The sequence below is a fragment of the Populus trichocarpa genome, chromosome 11 (genome assembly GCF_000002775.5).
Source record: "Populus trichocarpa isolate Nisqually-1 chromosome 11, P.trichocarpa_v4.1, whole genome shotgun sequence".
In the NCBI taxonomy this organism is placed as follows: Eukaryota; Viridiplantae; Streptophyta; class Magnoliopsida; order Malpighiales; family Salicaceae; genus Populus; species Populus trichocarpa.
In genome coordinates, this window is record NC_037295.2 from 18,994,575 (window position 1) to 19,012,159 (window position 17,585).

The 17,585-nt window shown below is 35.2% G+C and overlaps 5 protein-coding genes across 10 annotated transcripts; 4 read left to right on the forward strand and 1 right to left on the reverse strand.

Annotated features, from left to right (window-relative positions):
* The first annotated feature begins 143 nt into the window (after positions 1 to 143).
* Positions 144 to 1,333, forward strand: LOC18103534 (uncharacterized). The gene is made up of 2 exons (XM_006377907.3): positions 144 to 514; positions 721 to 1,333. The coding sequence occupies exons 1-2, from the start codon at positions 203 to 205 to the stop codon at positions 1,138 to 1,140; spliced, it is 732 nt and encodes a 243-aa protein (XP_006377969.2). The 5' UTR covers positions 144 to 202; the 3' UTR covers positions 1,141 to 1,333.
* A 1,212-nt stretch (positions 1,334 to 2,545) lies between these two features.
* Positions 2,546 to 3,913, forward strand: LOC18103535 (sufE-like protein 1, chloroplastic/mitochondrial). The gene has a single exon (XM_006377908.3). The coding sequence runs from the start codon at positions 2,603 to 2,605 to the stop codon at positions 3,716 to 3,718; it is 1,116 nt and encodes a 371-aa protein (XP_006377970.1). The 5' UTR covers positions 2,546 to 2,602; the 3' UTR covers positions 3,719 to 3,913.
* Positions 3,914 to 4,364: 451 nt separating this feature from the next.
* LOC18103536 (uncharacterized protein At1g08160) lies at positions 4,365 to 5,332 on the reverse strand. The gene has a single exon (XM_006377909.3). It carries the CDS (start codon positions 5,330 to 5,332, stop codon positions 4,562 to 4,564), a length of 771 nt encoding a protein of 256 aa, XP_006377971.2. The 3' UTR covers positions 4,365 to 4,561.
* Positions 5,333 to 5,547: 215 nt separating this feature from the next.
* Positions 5,548 to 8,877, forward strand: LOC112326006 (heavy metal-associated isoprenylated plant protein 41-like). 2 transcript variants are annotated; one of them, XM_024593206.2, is made up of 3 exons: positions 5,548 to 6,791; positions 7,126 to 7,324; positions 7,884 to 8,877. In XM_024593206.2, the coding sequence occupies exons 1-3, from the start codon at positions 6,602 to 6,604 to the stop codon at positions 8,614 to 8,616; spliced, it is 1,122 nt and encodes a 373-aa protein (XP_024448974.1). In that variant the 5' UTR covers positions 5,548 to 6,601; the 3' UTR covers positions 8,617 to 8,877. The 2 variants fall into 2 exon arrangements, with proteins under 2 accessions (XP_024448974.1, XP_024448975.1); XM_024593207.2 differs by having other exon boundaries at positions 5,548 to 6,710.
* Positions 8,878 to 12,062: 3,185 nt separating this feature from the next.
* LOC18103538 (disease resistance protein RPM1) lies at positions 12,063 to 17,363 on the forward strand. Of its 5 annotated transcripts, none has more exons than XM_052456908.1 (5): positions 12,063 to 12,340; positions 13,506 to 16,348; positions 16,479 to 16,524; positions 16,631 to 16,883; positions 16,976 to 17,363. In XM_052456908.1, exon 2 carries the CDS (start codon positions 13,538 to 13,540, stop codon positions 16,310 to 16,312), a length of 2,775 nt encoding a protein of 924 aa, XP_052312868.1. In that variant the 5' UTR covers positions 12,063 to 12,340; positions 13,506 to 13,537; the 3' UTR covers positions 16,313 to 16,348; positions 16,479 to 16,524; positions 16,631 to 16,883; positions 16,976 to 17,363. The 5 variants fall into 5 exon arrangements, with proteins under 5 accessions (XP_052312868.1, XP_006377973.3, XP_024467629.2 ...); XM_024611861.2 differs by lacking the exon at positions 16,976 to 17,363 and adding an exon at positions 13,061 to 13,166 and having other exon boundaries at positions 12,072 to 12,340; positions 16,631 to 16,950; XM_024611859.2 differs by having other exon boundaries at positions 12,073 to 12,340; positions 16,818 to 16,883.
* Positions 17,364 to 17,585: the final 222 nt, after the last annotated feature.

Consider the following 17,585-nt stretch of genomic DNA (forward strand, 5'->3'; position numbering starts at 1 on the left):
GTCCTTTCTATACCGGCCACTTTCTAGGGCTAGCACAAATCCACAAACAAATAAAGCTCGAAGAATATATGCGAAAAGGAAATATTCTTCCTTTATCAACAGAAAAGGAAAAACTGGGCACTCCCTGGCAAAAACACACTCCTGTACAGGAAAGATACCAAAACAGGAAAAGCTTTCCCAACTAGTGAAGGTGTCTATATACATGTATGTGCTCATGAGATGCTGTGAAACCCACACCCTTCCTCCTCGCGCACACATATTTGGTGCCCTAGCTAGTGAAGGTACGTGTGTGTGTGTGTCAATGGAAGCCACCGCTGTTGCTCTCTGGGTTGAAAGAATTGCTTTCCTTTTGTTATCGTGCTTTACCAGCATCGAAAGTTGTGGCTTTGGCTGGGGGGCCGTGCTTGGTCTCTTGGCACTGTCTAACTTCCTGTTTAGGTGTGCCATGGAAGAAAAGGCTTCTGCAGTAAAGTTGAAGAAGCTCCACAAAAATCTCAAGAACTCTGACTCGAGGGTTAGTTAGTTCTCTTTTCTGATATTTGAAAGTTATTTTAATGTGTATTTTTAATATCAAAATACATATTATATGGAAAAACTCAAGAGTAATTATGAGTTCTACTCTTAAAACTATCTACAAAATCTTTATAATAATTATTTGCTTGTTTAAATTTTGTTTCTTTTATGCAGTTGAGGTTCTTACTAACAATTTACTTTCTCTAGATCAATATCGAGCGATATTCTGATGTCAAGAGCAACACCAACGAAGAAAAGAAAGCAGTTGATGAGGATGGAGTGATGAACAACAGATCAGCTACCTCTGGTGAAGGAGGAGAGGACTTGACCATGAAGTCCAAACTCTTTGAAATATTGAAGAAAGCTACAAATAATTGTGATGCAGAAAAGCTTTCATACAAATGGCAGGAAATGGTGGTGAACAAAGTGGAGGATGAATTCAAGAAATACCGAGCCCTCGGTGATGAAGAACTGAGGAAAGCAAAAGGAGGATGCGAGGAAGAATTCAAGAAGAAGCTGAAAATCAAGGAGGACGAATTGGAAGCCAAGCATGACGAGGAGAGACGCAAATGGGAGAAAGAGAGGAAAATCTTGAAAGAAAAATATGAAATGATGCGATGGACATAGGCAGGTTTCCGAGAATATTTCATGCCAAATCTTACACATAATATTTTTATATTCTTGCTCTAGTGCTCTAGGAAAAGTTGTGTAATGGCAGATTTTTACTCTATAGTATCTCCTAGCCATATTAATTAACAGTATTGGTGATTAACTACAGATTAATTTCTAATATAAAAGAAGAAGATGATGATATTATGAATATTTTTTTCTTAATTATATCATAAGATTTATTATATGTATATGTTGTATAATGACAAGTTAATTTTAACTATATAGTATCTCCCAACCACACACATAATAGTATTGGGAAATTCTAATTTGATTTGCTAGCAATGTTATTATTGTTCAAAGCTTTAATTTGGCTATATTAATTAGTTTGGAATTAAGCTGGCAGAAATTGCTATTATTATTAATGAGTGTTTTACATGGTTTCATGGTATGCTCCAAAATATTTAGTTTATGTTTTTTTTTTTACACTAATGATAGTATGTAACATAAATCATAGCTTGATGCAAACTCTCTCATTTATATTTTTTTAAAAAAAACATTATAGTATAAAATTTCTAATTTCTAATTCCATATAATGGTTTTGAAATTTTTTTAATTTATATATCTCTACTATTAAAATAATGTTTAGTTTTTCAATTTTTTGGATAAATCAAATCTTATTTAGATTATTATTTTTATTTATTTGTTTTATAAACTTTTAATTTTATTAGAACCAAATGAGAATATTGGCTGACTATTAGAAAGTATATAGCAATGCGGTGCATGATATTTTTAAAAATATTTTTTAATTAAAAATATATTAAAATAATTTTTATTTTTTTATTCTTTTACATTAGCACATTAAGAATATCAAAAAATATCTAAAAAACATTAATTTAATATTTTTTAGATAAAAAATAAATTAAAAATCACTTTAAAAAATAAGTTTAACTACAAAAACAAACACTCTATTTATTTAATAAATAGTAAGTGCCTATTCTTTGAATATTAAGATACATTTCAATTCTCTAATTAAAACCATAAAATTCAAAATTCTACATGCAAAAAAAAAAAACATTATATTTGTTTAGGTGGTGTTTAACATTGCGGTCCAACAAAACTTTTAAAATATTTTGATTTTACTTTGTCTTTTAATTAATTATTTTTTATGTTTTAATTTGAATTATTTTGACATAAAAATATTAAAAATAAATTTAAAAACATAAAAAATATTATTTTTAAATATTTTCAAATAAAAATACACCTTGAAAAAGAACATTTATATCGGTAATTAATCATTCAACACAAAAATATCAAATTCGTAAATAAGTAAATAAATACTACAAAATATATTCCAAAATAAAATAAAATAATAAACGGTGCGTTTAGACCTCCCTCACAATCTATTTATATCCTCACCTCTTCTATTTTTACTCTCTCTCTAGAAACCTCTGCATCTCTCTCTCTTCGTTCTTCAACCATGTCTTCCACTTCTCTTCGCATATTGACCACAAAAATCCCAAATTCTCTTCACTCCACCAAAACCTTAGCCTCCTCCTTAAAACCCACGAATCTTTCCTTCTTTATCTTCTCAAAACCTGTTTCTTTCCAAAAAATTCCTACAAAGACTCAACCTTTACTTGCTTCTTCATCATCAAGTTCTATGTCTTTGCAACCCATTGAAGAACTACCTCCAAAGCTTCAAGAAATGATCAAGCTCTTTCAGTCAGTTCAAGAACCGAAAGCTAAGTATGAGCAGTTGCTTTTTTATGGCAAGAATTTGAAACCACTTGATAGTGAGTTTAAAACTAGGGAGAATAAGGTTGAAGGCTGTGTTTCTCAAGTTTGGGTTAGGGCTTATTTGGATTTGGAGAAGAATGTTGTGTTTGAAGCTGATTCTGATTCGGTTTTAACTAAGGGTCTTGCTGCTTTGCTTGTTCAAGGGCTTTCGGGCCGGCCAGTTAAGGAAGTTTTGAGGGTTTCTCCTGATTTTGCTGTTCTTCTTGGGTTGCAGCAGAGTTTGACACCGTCTAGGAATAATGGTTTTTTGAATATGTTGAAGTTGATGCAGAAGAAAGCACTTGAATTGTATTTGGAGGCTGAAAAGGGAAGCGGGGTTGTTGAAAGTTCGAAGCTTGGTGGTGGTAATGGTGATAATGAGGGAAAGGTTGAAGATTTGGGATCAAATGGTGATGTTGGTGTTGAAACTTCTGGTGACAATTTTGTTAAGGGCTTGAGTTTTGATGGGAAAACTGATGGTGGTGAGACTTCGGGATTGGAGGGAAGTGAAAAGGGGTCGAATTCAGAGGGATTAGGGAGTAGGGGATTAAGGATCAGGGAGAAATTAGAGAAGGAGCTAAGTCCTGTTGAATTGGAGGTGGATGATATTTCATATCAGCATGCTGGGCATGCTGGTGTGAGAGGGAGTGATGGAGAGACGCATTTTAATGTGAAAGTTGTGTCAAAGGAGTTTGGAGGGAAGAGCTTGGTGAAGAGGCATAGGCTGATTTATAATTTGTTGCAAGAGGAGTTGGAGAGTGGATTACATGCATTGTCTATTGTAGCGAAGACGCCGGATGAAGTTGGTGAGAGGTGAAGAGGGGATGCAAATAGAGGTTCATTTTTCTTCTTTCATTTGATTCTACAGCTGAGTTCTAAATATTGTCTCTAGCTTTCAGTTGTTAAAGACAATGTGATTAGTCAGAAAGTTTAAATTGTACTGATAATGATCTTTGAAATGATTGAATCAGTTGCATATTTTTGAAATATTGAATGAATTTGGCTTACATGAGGTGGTTTTGATTTGTTTTCAGTACATGATGCTGCAAATGCTATTGATTGCGAGTTTTGATAGTTAATATTTGGTTTTAGTTATTGTTAATTTCTGAACAGGGAGATCAGCATAGGAAGACCTTGTGGTCCTTCTTTAATGAGTTCTGACAATAATTTTGTGTGAAGTGCTTTGAATCCACTAAAGATATGTGAATTCCTACGGCGAGGTGGTGAGGATTTTCAAATTTGAGAGAATAACCTGCTTTAATTTACTTGATCAAAGGTGGTTTAGTACATTTGTTTTATTGAAGTAGGTATCTGAATATCAAACTTCTCAATATTATACACTCTATGTGCTTCCTTTCCTCTAGCATAATTTAATTTGGCATCTTGAGAAGTTATTTATGCTAGTTCACTTCATATGTTACCTCATCAAAAAGTTAGCCAGCAGAATTACCAAAACTCAAATATAAATTGAAATATTATCTGTGTTTGCTGAGCTCAAGGTTTCAAAATAACATCATTAGGGCTTAGACATTTACAACCTCTAAGAATTCTGTTTGATCCATCGCACAAAGCTTATCAGACAATGTCTTAATAGCAAAAATTCTAGCTAGGCATCAATCTGAACAAACGAGGAATAGAAAAATTAAGAATTTCATCTTCGTCATCTCTTTGTTCTGCAACTTCGGGCAACAATAACACCAGTGGGTGGGCCGGTCATCTCTATCTCACACCTTCCATGTAACCAGTATGAATAATGGAGCAGACCCATGTTTGCTCTCACTTTAAAAGTTCCTCTTATGTTGTAGTTTACCTTGTTACTCTGCACCTGCCTTTGAAGTTCCACAGCAAGATTCTGGGGCAAATAGACCAAGCTTGATATGATATGAACTGATTCCAATCTTGTTTCCCTACTTCTTTGTGTGAAAGGCTGAAGAGCTTGGGTTCCTATAAGTCTGTCAGAAAAGTAGAGCTCTATATCCACATACTCAAATCTTACATCAATTTTCCGATTTGGGTTGGAGAAGTTTGCAAGGAAGGTAAGATCCCCATTGAAATACTCTGGTGAATCGAAGTATACGCTATTTAGATTTGCGTTGGGTAAGTCAAACACTGGGTTTCTTGGCTTAATGACTAGGTAGATGATCAAAGTTGCTATTCCAAAGATGATCAGAACAAGGCTGAATATGAGGCATAGGATTGCGCCGCACCATATAACTGGATTGGTACGGCGAGGTCGAGGATGTTTGAATATTGGTGGCTTGCTTAATTTCTTGCTGTCTGAATTTGATGTCTCTGCTGAAGAACTTTGTGGATTTCTGGCTTGCTTTGATATAACAATCTGATTGAGAGAGACTGGAAAGCTTCGCTTTTCTTGTGGTGGAGCTGCTTCTGTGGGCAGCAGTGAGGGTGGTGGAGGAGGGAGTGAAAGCATCTCTAGGTTTTTTGAAGGAAAAAAATTCTAAAGCAAGTTTTGTTGGAGAAGATGGAGATTAAAATTGTTGTTTCTTTAAGTATATTAGGATGTGGAGTAAGTAAAGTTTTGGTAGTGGGCCAACATTTGTTTTTTGAGATTGGCGAAAGGATGTGTATGTGGATTTAAAGTTGGAAATCACAGCTGTTTTGGTTTGAATTGCCCTTTGCTTTTGAATATGCACTGCTGTATAAGAAATTGCTAAAGAAATGGTCACGCAAAAGGCTCAAGTTTCTAAACTGTTTCATCAAGTACTTTTGTATTTTGGACCTTTTAAGTTGGTGACCAATGATTCAAAATCCTACTGATCCAATGGCTATGATTTGGTTATATGAAATTTAAGATAGTACTGGAATATGATATCAGCTCTGTTAGACTGCATTAAGAAAACATTGAGTGGAAAGTTAAAAGATAAATGCCGTGATCTGACTAAGATAATGAAACCAATATAAGGAAAACTTAGCTTCTTCAAAGGTGGACCAAGCGGGACAGCAGTGGTAAGTGGTATTTTGATAGCGCTGATTGTCATATTTATTTGCTTGTGAAGATTATTTTGGTGCAGATCTGAAAACTTATTTCAAAAGGCAAGTTTTCATACCAGGGTTTGCATCCAAAAAGTGAATTTTGTTCATCTTCCCTTTCTTTAGCCTAGGCCACAAGCCCATGGCCAATGTGTTGTTTTCTGATACATTTTCCATGGGCTTATATGACCTAAGTTACAGATTTGGACTTGAAACAGGATAGCAGCTTCAGGTGCTCCTCCTGTAATAGTTTTTAGTCAAATCAATGATCATTGATTCATGTCCCTGTAGGAGAAGCAGTGTCCCACATAAAGCAGCAAACTTACATGTTCTTTTCCTTCCCAAACTACCCCTCTTTAGTCCACCATCTCTAAAGATACCCTTCTTTAGCTCACCATCACAAAAGCCCACCACTCTACTAAAGTTGGACTGCAGTGGCAATTCATCTGGCCTATATGCTGATCATGCGCTGAATTTCTCTTAAAAAATCAGACTGTCTTTACTAAAGAGAGTCCAATAATGGCTGATAAACAGGCAGTGAAACAAGTGGATATTTGAAAAGGAGAAGATAAGGAGAAATGAGAGAAACACTATCACCACTCTACTAAAGTTGGACTGCAGTGGCAATTCATCCTCAGGCCTATATGCTGATCATACACTGAATTTCTCAAAAAAACATCAGACTGTCTCTACTTAAGAGAGTCCAATAATGGCTGATAAACAGGCAGGGAAACAAGTGGATTTTGGAAAAGGAGAAGATAAGGAGAAATGGGTGAAACACTATTCATCAAAACATCAGATACTGTTAGTTGGTGAAGGTGATTTCTCTTTCTCTTGGTGCTTGGCTCGCTCTTTTGGCTCTGGCTCTAAGATTGTTGCTTCTTCTCTTGACTCCTACGGTAATCTCTCTGTAGACCGTTCTATGCTCTTTTATGCATTTGTAACATATATTGGGTACTGTTTATGCAACAAAGATTGTTAGTTCTTTATGCAGTTGACGTTTACTTTTATTAATTATTTATCCCCCGAGTATCAAACAGAGAGGCTTTATGGTTAGTCAAATATAATGAATTTTTGTTACTGTAATTGATAAGTGTATTGAAAATGCTTTTCTGGACAAAACCTAAACAATAGACCCTTTGTGTCGTTGCAGTTTCATGTCATAATGTGCTTGTTCTTGAGATAATGTGCTTCATACTAGTTGTTTTCATTTTTTTCCTCCTCCTCTATTAGATGCCGTGATCCAGAAATACAAGAAAGCAAAATCAAATTTGGAATCTTTAAAGGAGTTAGGAGCATCTACATTATATGGAGTGGATGCAACAAAAATGAAGCATCACTTACCTTTGAGGATGCAGAAGTTTGATCGGATCATATTCAACTTTCCTCATGCAGGTTTTTATTTAAAGGAAGACAATAACCTTATGATTGAGTAAGCTATTTTCCTTCAGTACTCATCTTATTGGTGAAGTAGTCTTCTTTATTATAATGTGATTCTTTTCTATTCTTTGGGGCTTATAAGACATGGAAAGGTCATTTACTTGAAAATTTACATATTTGGCAATCTTACAGCCCTACTCTAGCTTAATAGCTGTTCTATATTCAATACAAGCATAAATATGCAATATTTTCAAACTTGACAGAGTCGAACTATGAAGTTTAAGACTTGATGGAGATGAATTATAGCTTTTTGTGCCTAAAATTTCAACAGTGTTGCTATTGGTTCATTCTAGCAAGGACTGTACTGCTGAATCTAATAAATAGAAGGGAAATTTCTTTCAAATGGTTAGATGTCATACAGGGTTAAGGAACTGACAGTGCATTAGACTTACATGGATGTTGAATACGTAACAATTGTGAATGTTATATCATGTTCCTTGGAACATGAGAGTATCCAAATCCTATGATATCTATAGTTGTTTGGTTCAATTAATCACAACATAACTGGACATACTTGTTATCGTTACCTGTTCTCTGGCATTATATCTTAGGATGCATAAGGAGCTTGTGGGAAACTTCTTTGGGAATGCGAATGACATGTTACAAGCTTATGGGGAAATTCATGTAACCCACAAAACATCATCTCCATTCTGCCACTGGAACATTTTGGAACTTGCTCGGAGAAATTCTTTAGAATTTATCGGGCGCGATGATTTTAAGATGGAAGACTATCCAGGTTACAGCAACAAGAGAGGAGAAGGTGATAGATGCGATCAGCCTTTCCCTTTGGGAGAGTGTAGTACTTTCAAATTCAGATCCTCCCATACTGATAAGCAGATTTATGGAGTGATAAATAACTCAGATTCCGCACTCAAAAGATCTCGGCAGATTCAGGGCAATCCAATGGAAATATGGAAACGTCAGAAAATCACATTTGATCGAGGAATTCCTCAAACAACTTTCAGCATGAATTCAAAAGACTTCTCAGACTACAGGCTGACACCTTTGGCTGTTGATATCACGATGGAAGATGCTAGTCACTCATTTGGAACATGTGGCAGAGGTTTTACGCACTGGAGCAACTCTGTTAACGAAGTCCCAATGTCTGAGTTTGGAAGGCACATGGTAAGATTCTCAGAAATTTTCATGCATGGAAATCCATATACGTCCCACGGACTTCAGAGAATTAATCAACCTTTTAGCAACGGGGACTCATTATCACAGCATCGAGAGATTGTACGCAGATATGGTCACCACCCAGAGGGAACAAGGGGGTTTGTTTAATGTTTATAGGGAGACTAGAGCACCTCTTTGTACATGATTGCTTGAAGATGTGAATAAAAAAAATGTCAGAGTAGTGGTAAAACCAGCCTTACGCTCTTGGTTATGTTAATTAGTGTTCGTAACTCTGGCATTAGAAGTTAAGAGATGTGCGCGTGTGCGTGTGTGCGCGTGTGCAGTAACCAGCTCATACTTTTGGGCAACTATGTCTATCAGCTTTTAATGGTTTCAATTAATTATGGTGTCATGCTGCATTTTTCTTTATATTCCATTCCAGTTTCCAGTCCATCATCTTTAAAAGTTATGCGTACTTGATCAACTGGATTGCAGAAGGAACACTCATAAGAGTCATGCATTCCAGATGTTGAAACATGAAATCATTGATGGTTTGTGAACAGAACGTTGTTTATGCCTTCACTGGATTGATGGTCTGCGCACTGCCACGATCATGATCAATATTTTTAAACCTTGACAAAAAAGAAAGAAATAATGTTTAAAAAAGTTGAGAGAGATTCTTAACTTAAATCTTGATTAATTTGATAATATAATAAAAAAATATATAATTACAATAAAATATAAATGAAAAAAGTATTGTTCTGGGTAAAGCTGAGTTAACATATCAAGATTACGTGTTCATCAGTGACCCAGATCACGATGTCGAGATAATTCGATACAAAAAGAAATTGATGATAAATAAAAGTGAAATTGTAAAAATTAAGAGATAAATATAAATCAATATATTTAATAGCGTAACACAGATTATTTACCTGATTGTGTTTAATATTTATCAATTAAAATCAATTTGTAATAGAAATTGACAAACACAATTTTTTTTGAATAAGATCAAATGAAAAACAAAATATTATATAAGGTTGCATATATTAAAAATATCATAAATAATAAAAATTTTAATTTATAAAAATAATTTTAATTTATATGAAATACATAAAAAAATTACAAAATAATCATATTAACCTCATGAAAAATTAAAGACACAAAGAATAATTGTTATTTAAAAGGGGCTAAATAAGCCAAAAACAAATTACATAGGAGGGATATTCATTAAAAAAAAACTTAAGAAACATTTGAAAAAACATGAAAAAGGTATTAAATGAAAAAAAAACAAAAAAAATGAAAAGTTCATGACCGTGGGCCTTGAAGCCCAAGCCCACGTGCCTAAGCCTGCAAATCTTTTCTTTTTTATATATAAAAAAAAGGCAAATGCCTCTATTTAAAAAAAAAATAGACAGATGACATGCCACTCGCTATGGCAGACTATGTGTCGTATACCAACCTAGAATTTAGCCACCACTATGGTGGCTGAAAAATTGGGTCTACGAGTTTTTTTTTTTTTTTTAAAAAAAAACATGATTTTCAACCACACAACACCCTTAGAACACCCTTAGAACCAACCTATCAACCCATTAAACCTAAAAAATAGTCGTACTCTTGAATTGCGAGGGCGCGACAACTCTTTCTAGATGAGGGTGTGAAAGGTCTTTTTGATTGGTTAGGGAGTCACCACCTAATATTACGGCTACTAGGAATCCTAACTGATTTTATTTTACAGAGATTCTAGGCAATAAATTGACTGTGTAAATGGAAGGTATTAATACTCCTAATACGTTTTACCTAAAGTAAGCCACGTTATTTTTTTTTTTATTTGTTATGGTCTGATGATGTCTATTTCTACTGGCCTACTATAATGGACTTACTAAGATAAACAAACCTTGGTTTTCCAAGTTAAGAACTCGATCTAGAAAGGTGAAATATCCTCAATTATCGTTGAGACTTTTTTCGGGGTAAAACTAGAATTTTTACTAACGCATCATTCCAAAAAATATTTCAGATGAAATTCTTTACGGATTTTATCTTTATATTAGAAGTGAATGAGTTGTTTTATTCACAATAATATTTTGGATATTAACCTCATACGAGTTTTTTATACTTATATTAAAGTGAGTAGTAAAAATATCACCCTTTTTGGTTTTTTTTATCATTATATTAAAAGTGAATAATATTTATTATTTCTTATAATATTTTGGATATTAACCCTTTTTTTAAGTCTCAATGATATTTCATTTAGGGTTTTTGATTTGGGACTGACAAATTTCAATTAAATCTCTATTCCTTTAATTTTTTTTAATTACATCCATAATCACTTTTAAATTTTTAATTTCATGTAATTTCACGTTTGACAAACTCAACCATCTTTGCAAATGTTTCGTGGGAGCGAGCTATAAAGAGATTCCCTGTTAACCTTGAGAAAGTTCAGCGACTTCCCAAGCTTTGCAAACTCCATGTCACCCTGCCTAGCAAATAGCAGCCCTAATGTCGATTGCAGCAAGTAATTTCAGTACTTTCCATGAAACTATATGCAATTTCTTGAAGGTTTCGATTTGTTTAATATATTCTTGTGATGTGCAGGTTTTGATTTAACAGTGAAGAACTTGTTTGCGATGGTGATATCTATCAAGGAAAATAAAGGTGGAGGCTAAATTGTCAGCTTTTCTTTTTACACATGAATCTAATGTACGTAGGAATTAATATGTCACTTGTCTTCTCTTGATCCAGTAATTTATTTAGAAATTGTCAGCTTATTAAAGCTATTCTTATATTTGTTCGAGACAAAAAAGAAAAAAAGGTTCAGATTCCACAAATCACATGAAGACGTTTTTTTTTTTTTTTTTTATCTAATCTTTCTATCTACTGTTATATATGTCTTTGTTTAAAATTTAATCCGGAGTTGCAAAGAAAATTGTCTCCGTACAAAGATGATTCTTATGGATTGGAGATATGAATACTCAATAAAATTGTAAGTAGACTATAATTGAAAAACAAATTCGAGGATGAAAGTGAAAAGGATTTTGGGTAGTATGGATTACTAAAATGATTTAGCTAGTTCTTTTAATATATTTTGCAATTATAATAACGAGGGAATTTCATATGTTATGCAACAGAGAAGGTAACTTATTCGGAATTTAATTATCAAAATATGATGATCTAATTGATAGAATTTTGTGTTATTAAAACTAACTAAAATCGTAGCAGACGTTTTTAATTATCTTCCTTTTTTGGATTGCCCAAGTAATTTTTTTTTTTTAGTTTAACATAGATGTCCGGACCAGCTTTCGTGCACCTCAACTAATCTCACGGGCCCTGAAGTTAACAACCATGTAAGCCTTCAGTAGCCATCATATGAGCAACCACAGGGTTCGAACCTGAGATAACAGAAAAAGCAAATCTCTTGATTTCAAACTCTTACTATTATATCACCATCTAGATACTTAAGATTGCCCTTGGTGCTTTTATTATTAATTGTCATTGTTAAAAGAAATGTGTCTAAAATTAATTTGTCTGCTGGTACCACCATATATATAAACTTCCACAACACTAGACAATTCTGGCCATTAATTTACAGCGTACTTAAGTTGGTTCACTGCACAATGAAAACAATAATGCAAGGGAGAGAGAGCACCCATATATCACAGAGATCGAGGAGTTGACGCAGCAAGCACTTAATTATGGCGACGGTGGATCAGATGGTCTCACAGAGATCGAGGAGTTGACGCAGCAAGCACTGGTCTCCTTCCTCCAGCTCGAACCAAATCCATAACTTCTCAACAAATTAACTCCTTCTAAATAAAAAAGGCAAGGGGCACTGGCCAACTGGGATATTGGTGTAGCTGAAGTCTAAAAGCTATATTCGGATCGAAGATCATATGAGGTTTGTGGTCATTAATCCTTGCACATATATATTTTGATCAAACCAAAGTTTTCCTGTGCTGCTCCCCCCCAACCAAACTCCTTTCATGATTCCTTGAAAAAAAAAATGTTTGCGAGCGTCAAAGCACCTAACCATACCTACTACACCATGCACTCCGCCGGTAAGCAGCCCGGACATGAAAGAAAGTGCATTTGGAAGCATATGTGTGCCACTTTGGCACGAGATTTCAGCTCTACTTTGACTTTCATGGTTCCACTGTTCGTCGAGATCCCTTGAGTGCTACTAAATGCTCCCTTCACTAAGTTATGAAAGTTCATTGTCAGAATGACAAAATTACGAACTTTTCTGGTTTTGATCAAACCATTTAATAAATGGCATCATCTATATAAGCTTTCTTAATTTCTTTTTCAATTTCTACATTAATATATGAATTTAGAGTTCGTTTGAAATTATTTATGAAATTAATAGACTTTTGATTTTAGATCATAATTTAATGCTTTAAAAAAATATATTATTTTCTTATAAAAATACGTTGAAGGTATATTTGGTAAAAATCACGCAAATCAAACAATTATTTTTTTGAAGAAAATATGTAGTATAAGTTGGAATCTATATTTAGAAATTAAAAATTTTACTTTTGATTAAATCAAGATTCTTACACTCTAATTATTATTTCTTTTGTTTACTTTATTTGCTTACACTCTTCTGTTTATAAACTAGAAATGTCAGCTGAGCAACAAGATTTCAATGTAATGTGAAAAGCTAGAGGAAATTTTACATAAGAATCTGCATCTCTTCAAGTCTCAGTTTTATGTGATGGAGCAAGGTAATCAACTTCAATTCGTAGACTATGCACTATTTCATTTCTTCATTAGCTTAGCTCACAGGGAATTTAATCACTTGTGTGTGTTTACTGTCATCATCCATATGAATTGGAGTAGAGAGCTTAATAATGCTGTGCAATGAAGTCTATAAAAAAATTTATCCTTAACATCATTTTTTTTTAATAAAAAACCCTATTAACCTAGTCCGGTGGTCTAGTAGATCAACATATATAGTAACTCGTCTGATGCTTACATGCGTCAGGTTTCAACTGTTGTAACATGACCAACCTACAATAATTTAATTACTTCAAGGAGCCTAAATTCAAAATTTGTTCTCGCAGCAAAGAAGATCAAATAGAAAGGAGTAGAAAAAATGGCAGAGTCAGCAGTGAGTCTTGTAATTGACAAGTTGGCTCCATTGCTAGCTCAAGGGGTGCAACTATTGAAAGGTGTTTACAATGAAGTTGTAGATATCAAAGATGATCTGGAAGCCATCAGAGCTTTTCTGAAAGACGCAAACTCAAAGGCTGAGAAAGAAGGTGTGAGCGAAAGTGTGAAAGTATGGGTAAAGCAAGCAAGCGAAGTTGCTTATCAGATTGAAGATGTCATTGACGAATATAATATGCTTCATGTGGCACAACATCGTGATCGGCTTGTATTCGCGGGCTTCTTAACTAAAGTCTCTTCCTTGGTTCGGAAATTGCCTCTACAGCATAAGATCGCATCAGAGATTCATGATGTTAGAAGAACTCTTCAGAGAATCAAGGACAGAAGTGAAGGCTTCCGGTTCGCATCTTCAGAGCAAGGAGGCTCAAATAACATTGTCTTGCATGATCCTCGATCAGGTTCTCTTTTCATTGAAGATTCTGAGCTTGTTGGCATTGAATCTACAAAAGATGAATTGATAAGCCTCTTGGTAAGCGGAGAATGTCAGAGGACAGTGATCGCGGTGGTTGGAATGGGAGGAGTGGGAAAAACCACTCTTGCAAAGAAAGTATATGACAGCTACGTAGTGAAACAACACTTTCAATACCATGCTTGGATTACTGTGTCTCAATCATACGATAGGGTGGAACTCTTAAGGAGCACGTTAAAGAAATTATATGAAGCTAAGAAAGAGCCTTTTCCTGAGGCCATTGTCACAATGGACGATTTATCGTTGATTGATGAACTTAGAAAATATTTACAACAAGAACGGTATTTAGTTGTATTCGATGATGTGTGGGAAATCCGCTTCTGGGGAGATGTGGAGCATGCCTTGGTGGATAACAACAAAGGTAGCAAAATACTGGCCACGACAAGAAATGAGGATGTTGCTAACTTTTGCAGGAGATCTTCATTGGTTCATGTCTATCAAATGAAATCTCTCCCTCAACGAGAAGCTTGGGAACTCTTCTGCAAGAAGGCATTCAAGTTTGATTTTGAAGGGAATTGTCCAAAAGATTTGGAGGAATTGTCGCAAGACATTGTTAGAAGATGCGGAGGATTGCCACTGGCAATTGTGGCTGTTGGTGGACTTCTAGCAACCAAAGAAAGGGTCATTCCAGAATGGCAAAAATTGGTCAATAGTCTCGATTCTACAATGGCGAGTGATCCTCATGTTGAGAATGTCACTAAAATTCTCTCCCTCAGTTTTCACGACCTGCCTTACGACCTCAAAGCATGTTTCTTGTATTTCGGGATGCTTCCCGAAGATTTCTCCATTAAACGTACAAGAATAATTCGGTTATGGGTGGCTCAAGGTTTTGTACAAGAAAAACGAGGATTGACATTAGAAGAAGCCGCGGAAGAGTGCTTGAATGGACTCATTCGTCGAAGTCTAGTCCAAGTAGACGAAGCTAGCATGAAAGGGATTCCCACAACATGTCGAGTGCATGATCTGGTACGAGACGTCATTCTTTCCAGGTCAGAAGAATTAAGTTTCGGCCATGTTTCTTGGAATTCCTCAGCTTTGGAAGGCATAGCACGACACATGTCCATAAGCAAGGGAGGAAGTGACAATCCAAAGGGAAGCACCAGGTCTCAAACTCGCTCTGTCATGGTCTTCTGCGGGGCAAAGCTGAAAAAGCCAATAATTGATGCAATATTTGAAAAATATAAGCTTTTGACCACATTAGATTTTGAAAAGTGTCCGATAGATGAAATTCCAAAAGAGTTGGGAAATTTGCTACACCTGAAGTATTTAAGCTTAAGAGATACACTGGTGTCAAATCTTCCAAAATCAATTGGAAAGCTGCAAAACCTAGAGTTCTTAGACTTGAGTGATTCCTTGGTGAAAAGGTTGCCAGTTGAGGTTAACAGATTCCCTAAATTGCGATATCTTTTGGGTGATCCTAAAGAGGGTCGTGGGTTCTTTATACGTGGTAGCCTAGGGCAGTTAGAGCTGTTGCAAACACTCTATGTAATTAATGTAGGTGACGATCATGAATGGGAATTAATTAATGAGATTGGAATGTTGAAGCGATTGAGGAAACTGGGGATCATGAATTTGAAAAAAGAAAATGGAAGGGATCTATGCATTGCCCTAGAGAATATGCCTCACCTGCGGTCGCTTTGGGTTGCTTCAGAGAATTCTGGGATTCTTGACTTGCAGGCAATGTCTTCTCCTCCTCTTCACCTCCAATCTCTCATTCTTTGGGGGAAATTAGAAAGGCTGCCTGAGTGGATTTCCAGACTGCACTATCTAGCTAAATTGAGATTGACTGTTACTATGTTGATGGATGGTGATTCGATTAAAGTCCTACAAGCTTTGCCCAATTTAAGATTTCTTAGGTTCCTTCGTGGATACAATGGACAGAGGATGCATTTTGAAGGAGGAGGGTTTCAGAAACTCAAGTCTCTACGTCTTGCAGGCTTGACTAAATTGAATACAATGATAATAGACCAAGGAGCAATTCCCCTTCTTGAAAAACTAGAAATAGGTTTTTGCCAGAGTCTGAAGGAGGTGCCTTCTGGGATACAACACTTGAAAAATATCAAACAGCTATCATTGGCAAAGATGTCAGATGAGTTCAATGAGAGATTGTCACCCAATAATGGCCAAGACTACTGGATAGTGAAACATGTACCAGTTCTCCAATACGACGGCACTTACGATCCTGATGATGAAAGTTCTTATGGAGCATGGGTGAAGCTCTGGTTTGGGTAGCTAACCAAACTGGCTTAAGGGTTTATGATACTACAGGTAATGCGAAGTTAAATGATAATTTCAATTTCATCAAGGAAATTCTTCAATTATTTCTCGAATTTCCTCCTTCTTTTTACTCATTACAATTCAAATTCAATTATCAGCGTTCTTCCATTCTTTGTGGTAGGTAATATCGATGATGTTCAAGTTCTACCTGTTCCCTTCACTAGTTGGTAAGCATTTTTCTCTTTCAATATTGTTCTCTATATTCACTCTTACCTAACTCATTTCTTATAGCAATCCTAATACATGCATCTTCTTCATTCACCCTAATGTCAGCTTGACTCCATTGATCACTACCATGAAAGTGCCTGGAGGAATTCTGCTTCCAAATATGCAATAATCTTCGTGCTTTATAACTCTATGCCATGCGGCTGTTATTCTCAAGAGATCATTAATTTTCCTGCTTAGTATTGTTAATTACTGCTGACTGAAATTTCCTTGTAATAATTGCTTTACCAAGCAGCTTGTATACCATCGTTTGATCTACTTCTCCTCAATGCTATAGAGCTAGCTAGTGCTGCCGCTGTTGGTACGAGAAATAACCTGGCTATTGATGCATTAATGTCCACAGATGAATGTCTATGTTCTTTTATTAATTTTGGCTCCTCTGTCTGGTTCCAGATGCTTTAGCCTCTCCATTGATTAGTACCTGGTGGCTGTCACCCATCCCATAATTGGGCTTGTGTGTGTATGTGTGTAGTGGGTGCTACCCGTGCCTTTCGACTGGTGCATGTAGTGCCGAAACGACACTGAATACCACCTTCTGGGATAGAGTTTGATTCGCCTCGCTACCCCATCACAGCGATGAGGCGCGTGTTCCAAGACGACACACGGAGAAACTTCAACCGGGGGTTTTTCCCTCCCTCCTAGAAAACCATGCTGACCATTGCAAAAAAACAAGAGAGTCTGTCTATTTGTTTGTTAAATCAAATTAAGTCATCATTCTTTTTATTGCAATGTATTTGACCTTGAATCATTTAATGAGTTAATTTGTTTTTTCAATTTCATCATTCACACTTGATTTTTTATATCAAATTTGATCCTTAATTTTTTAATTGTAATATATTTAGTCTTGAATAATTTATCAAGTTTTTTTTAAAAAAATTCATCCATTTACACTTGATTTTTATACTAGATTTGGTAGTTATTTTTTTAATTGTGATGTATTTAATTTTGAATTTTTTATTTAATTAATTTACCTTTGAATTTCATCACTTAATATTTTTTTATA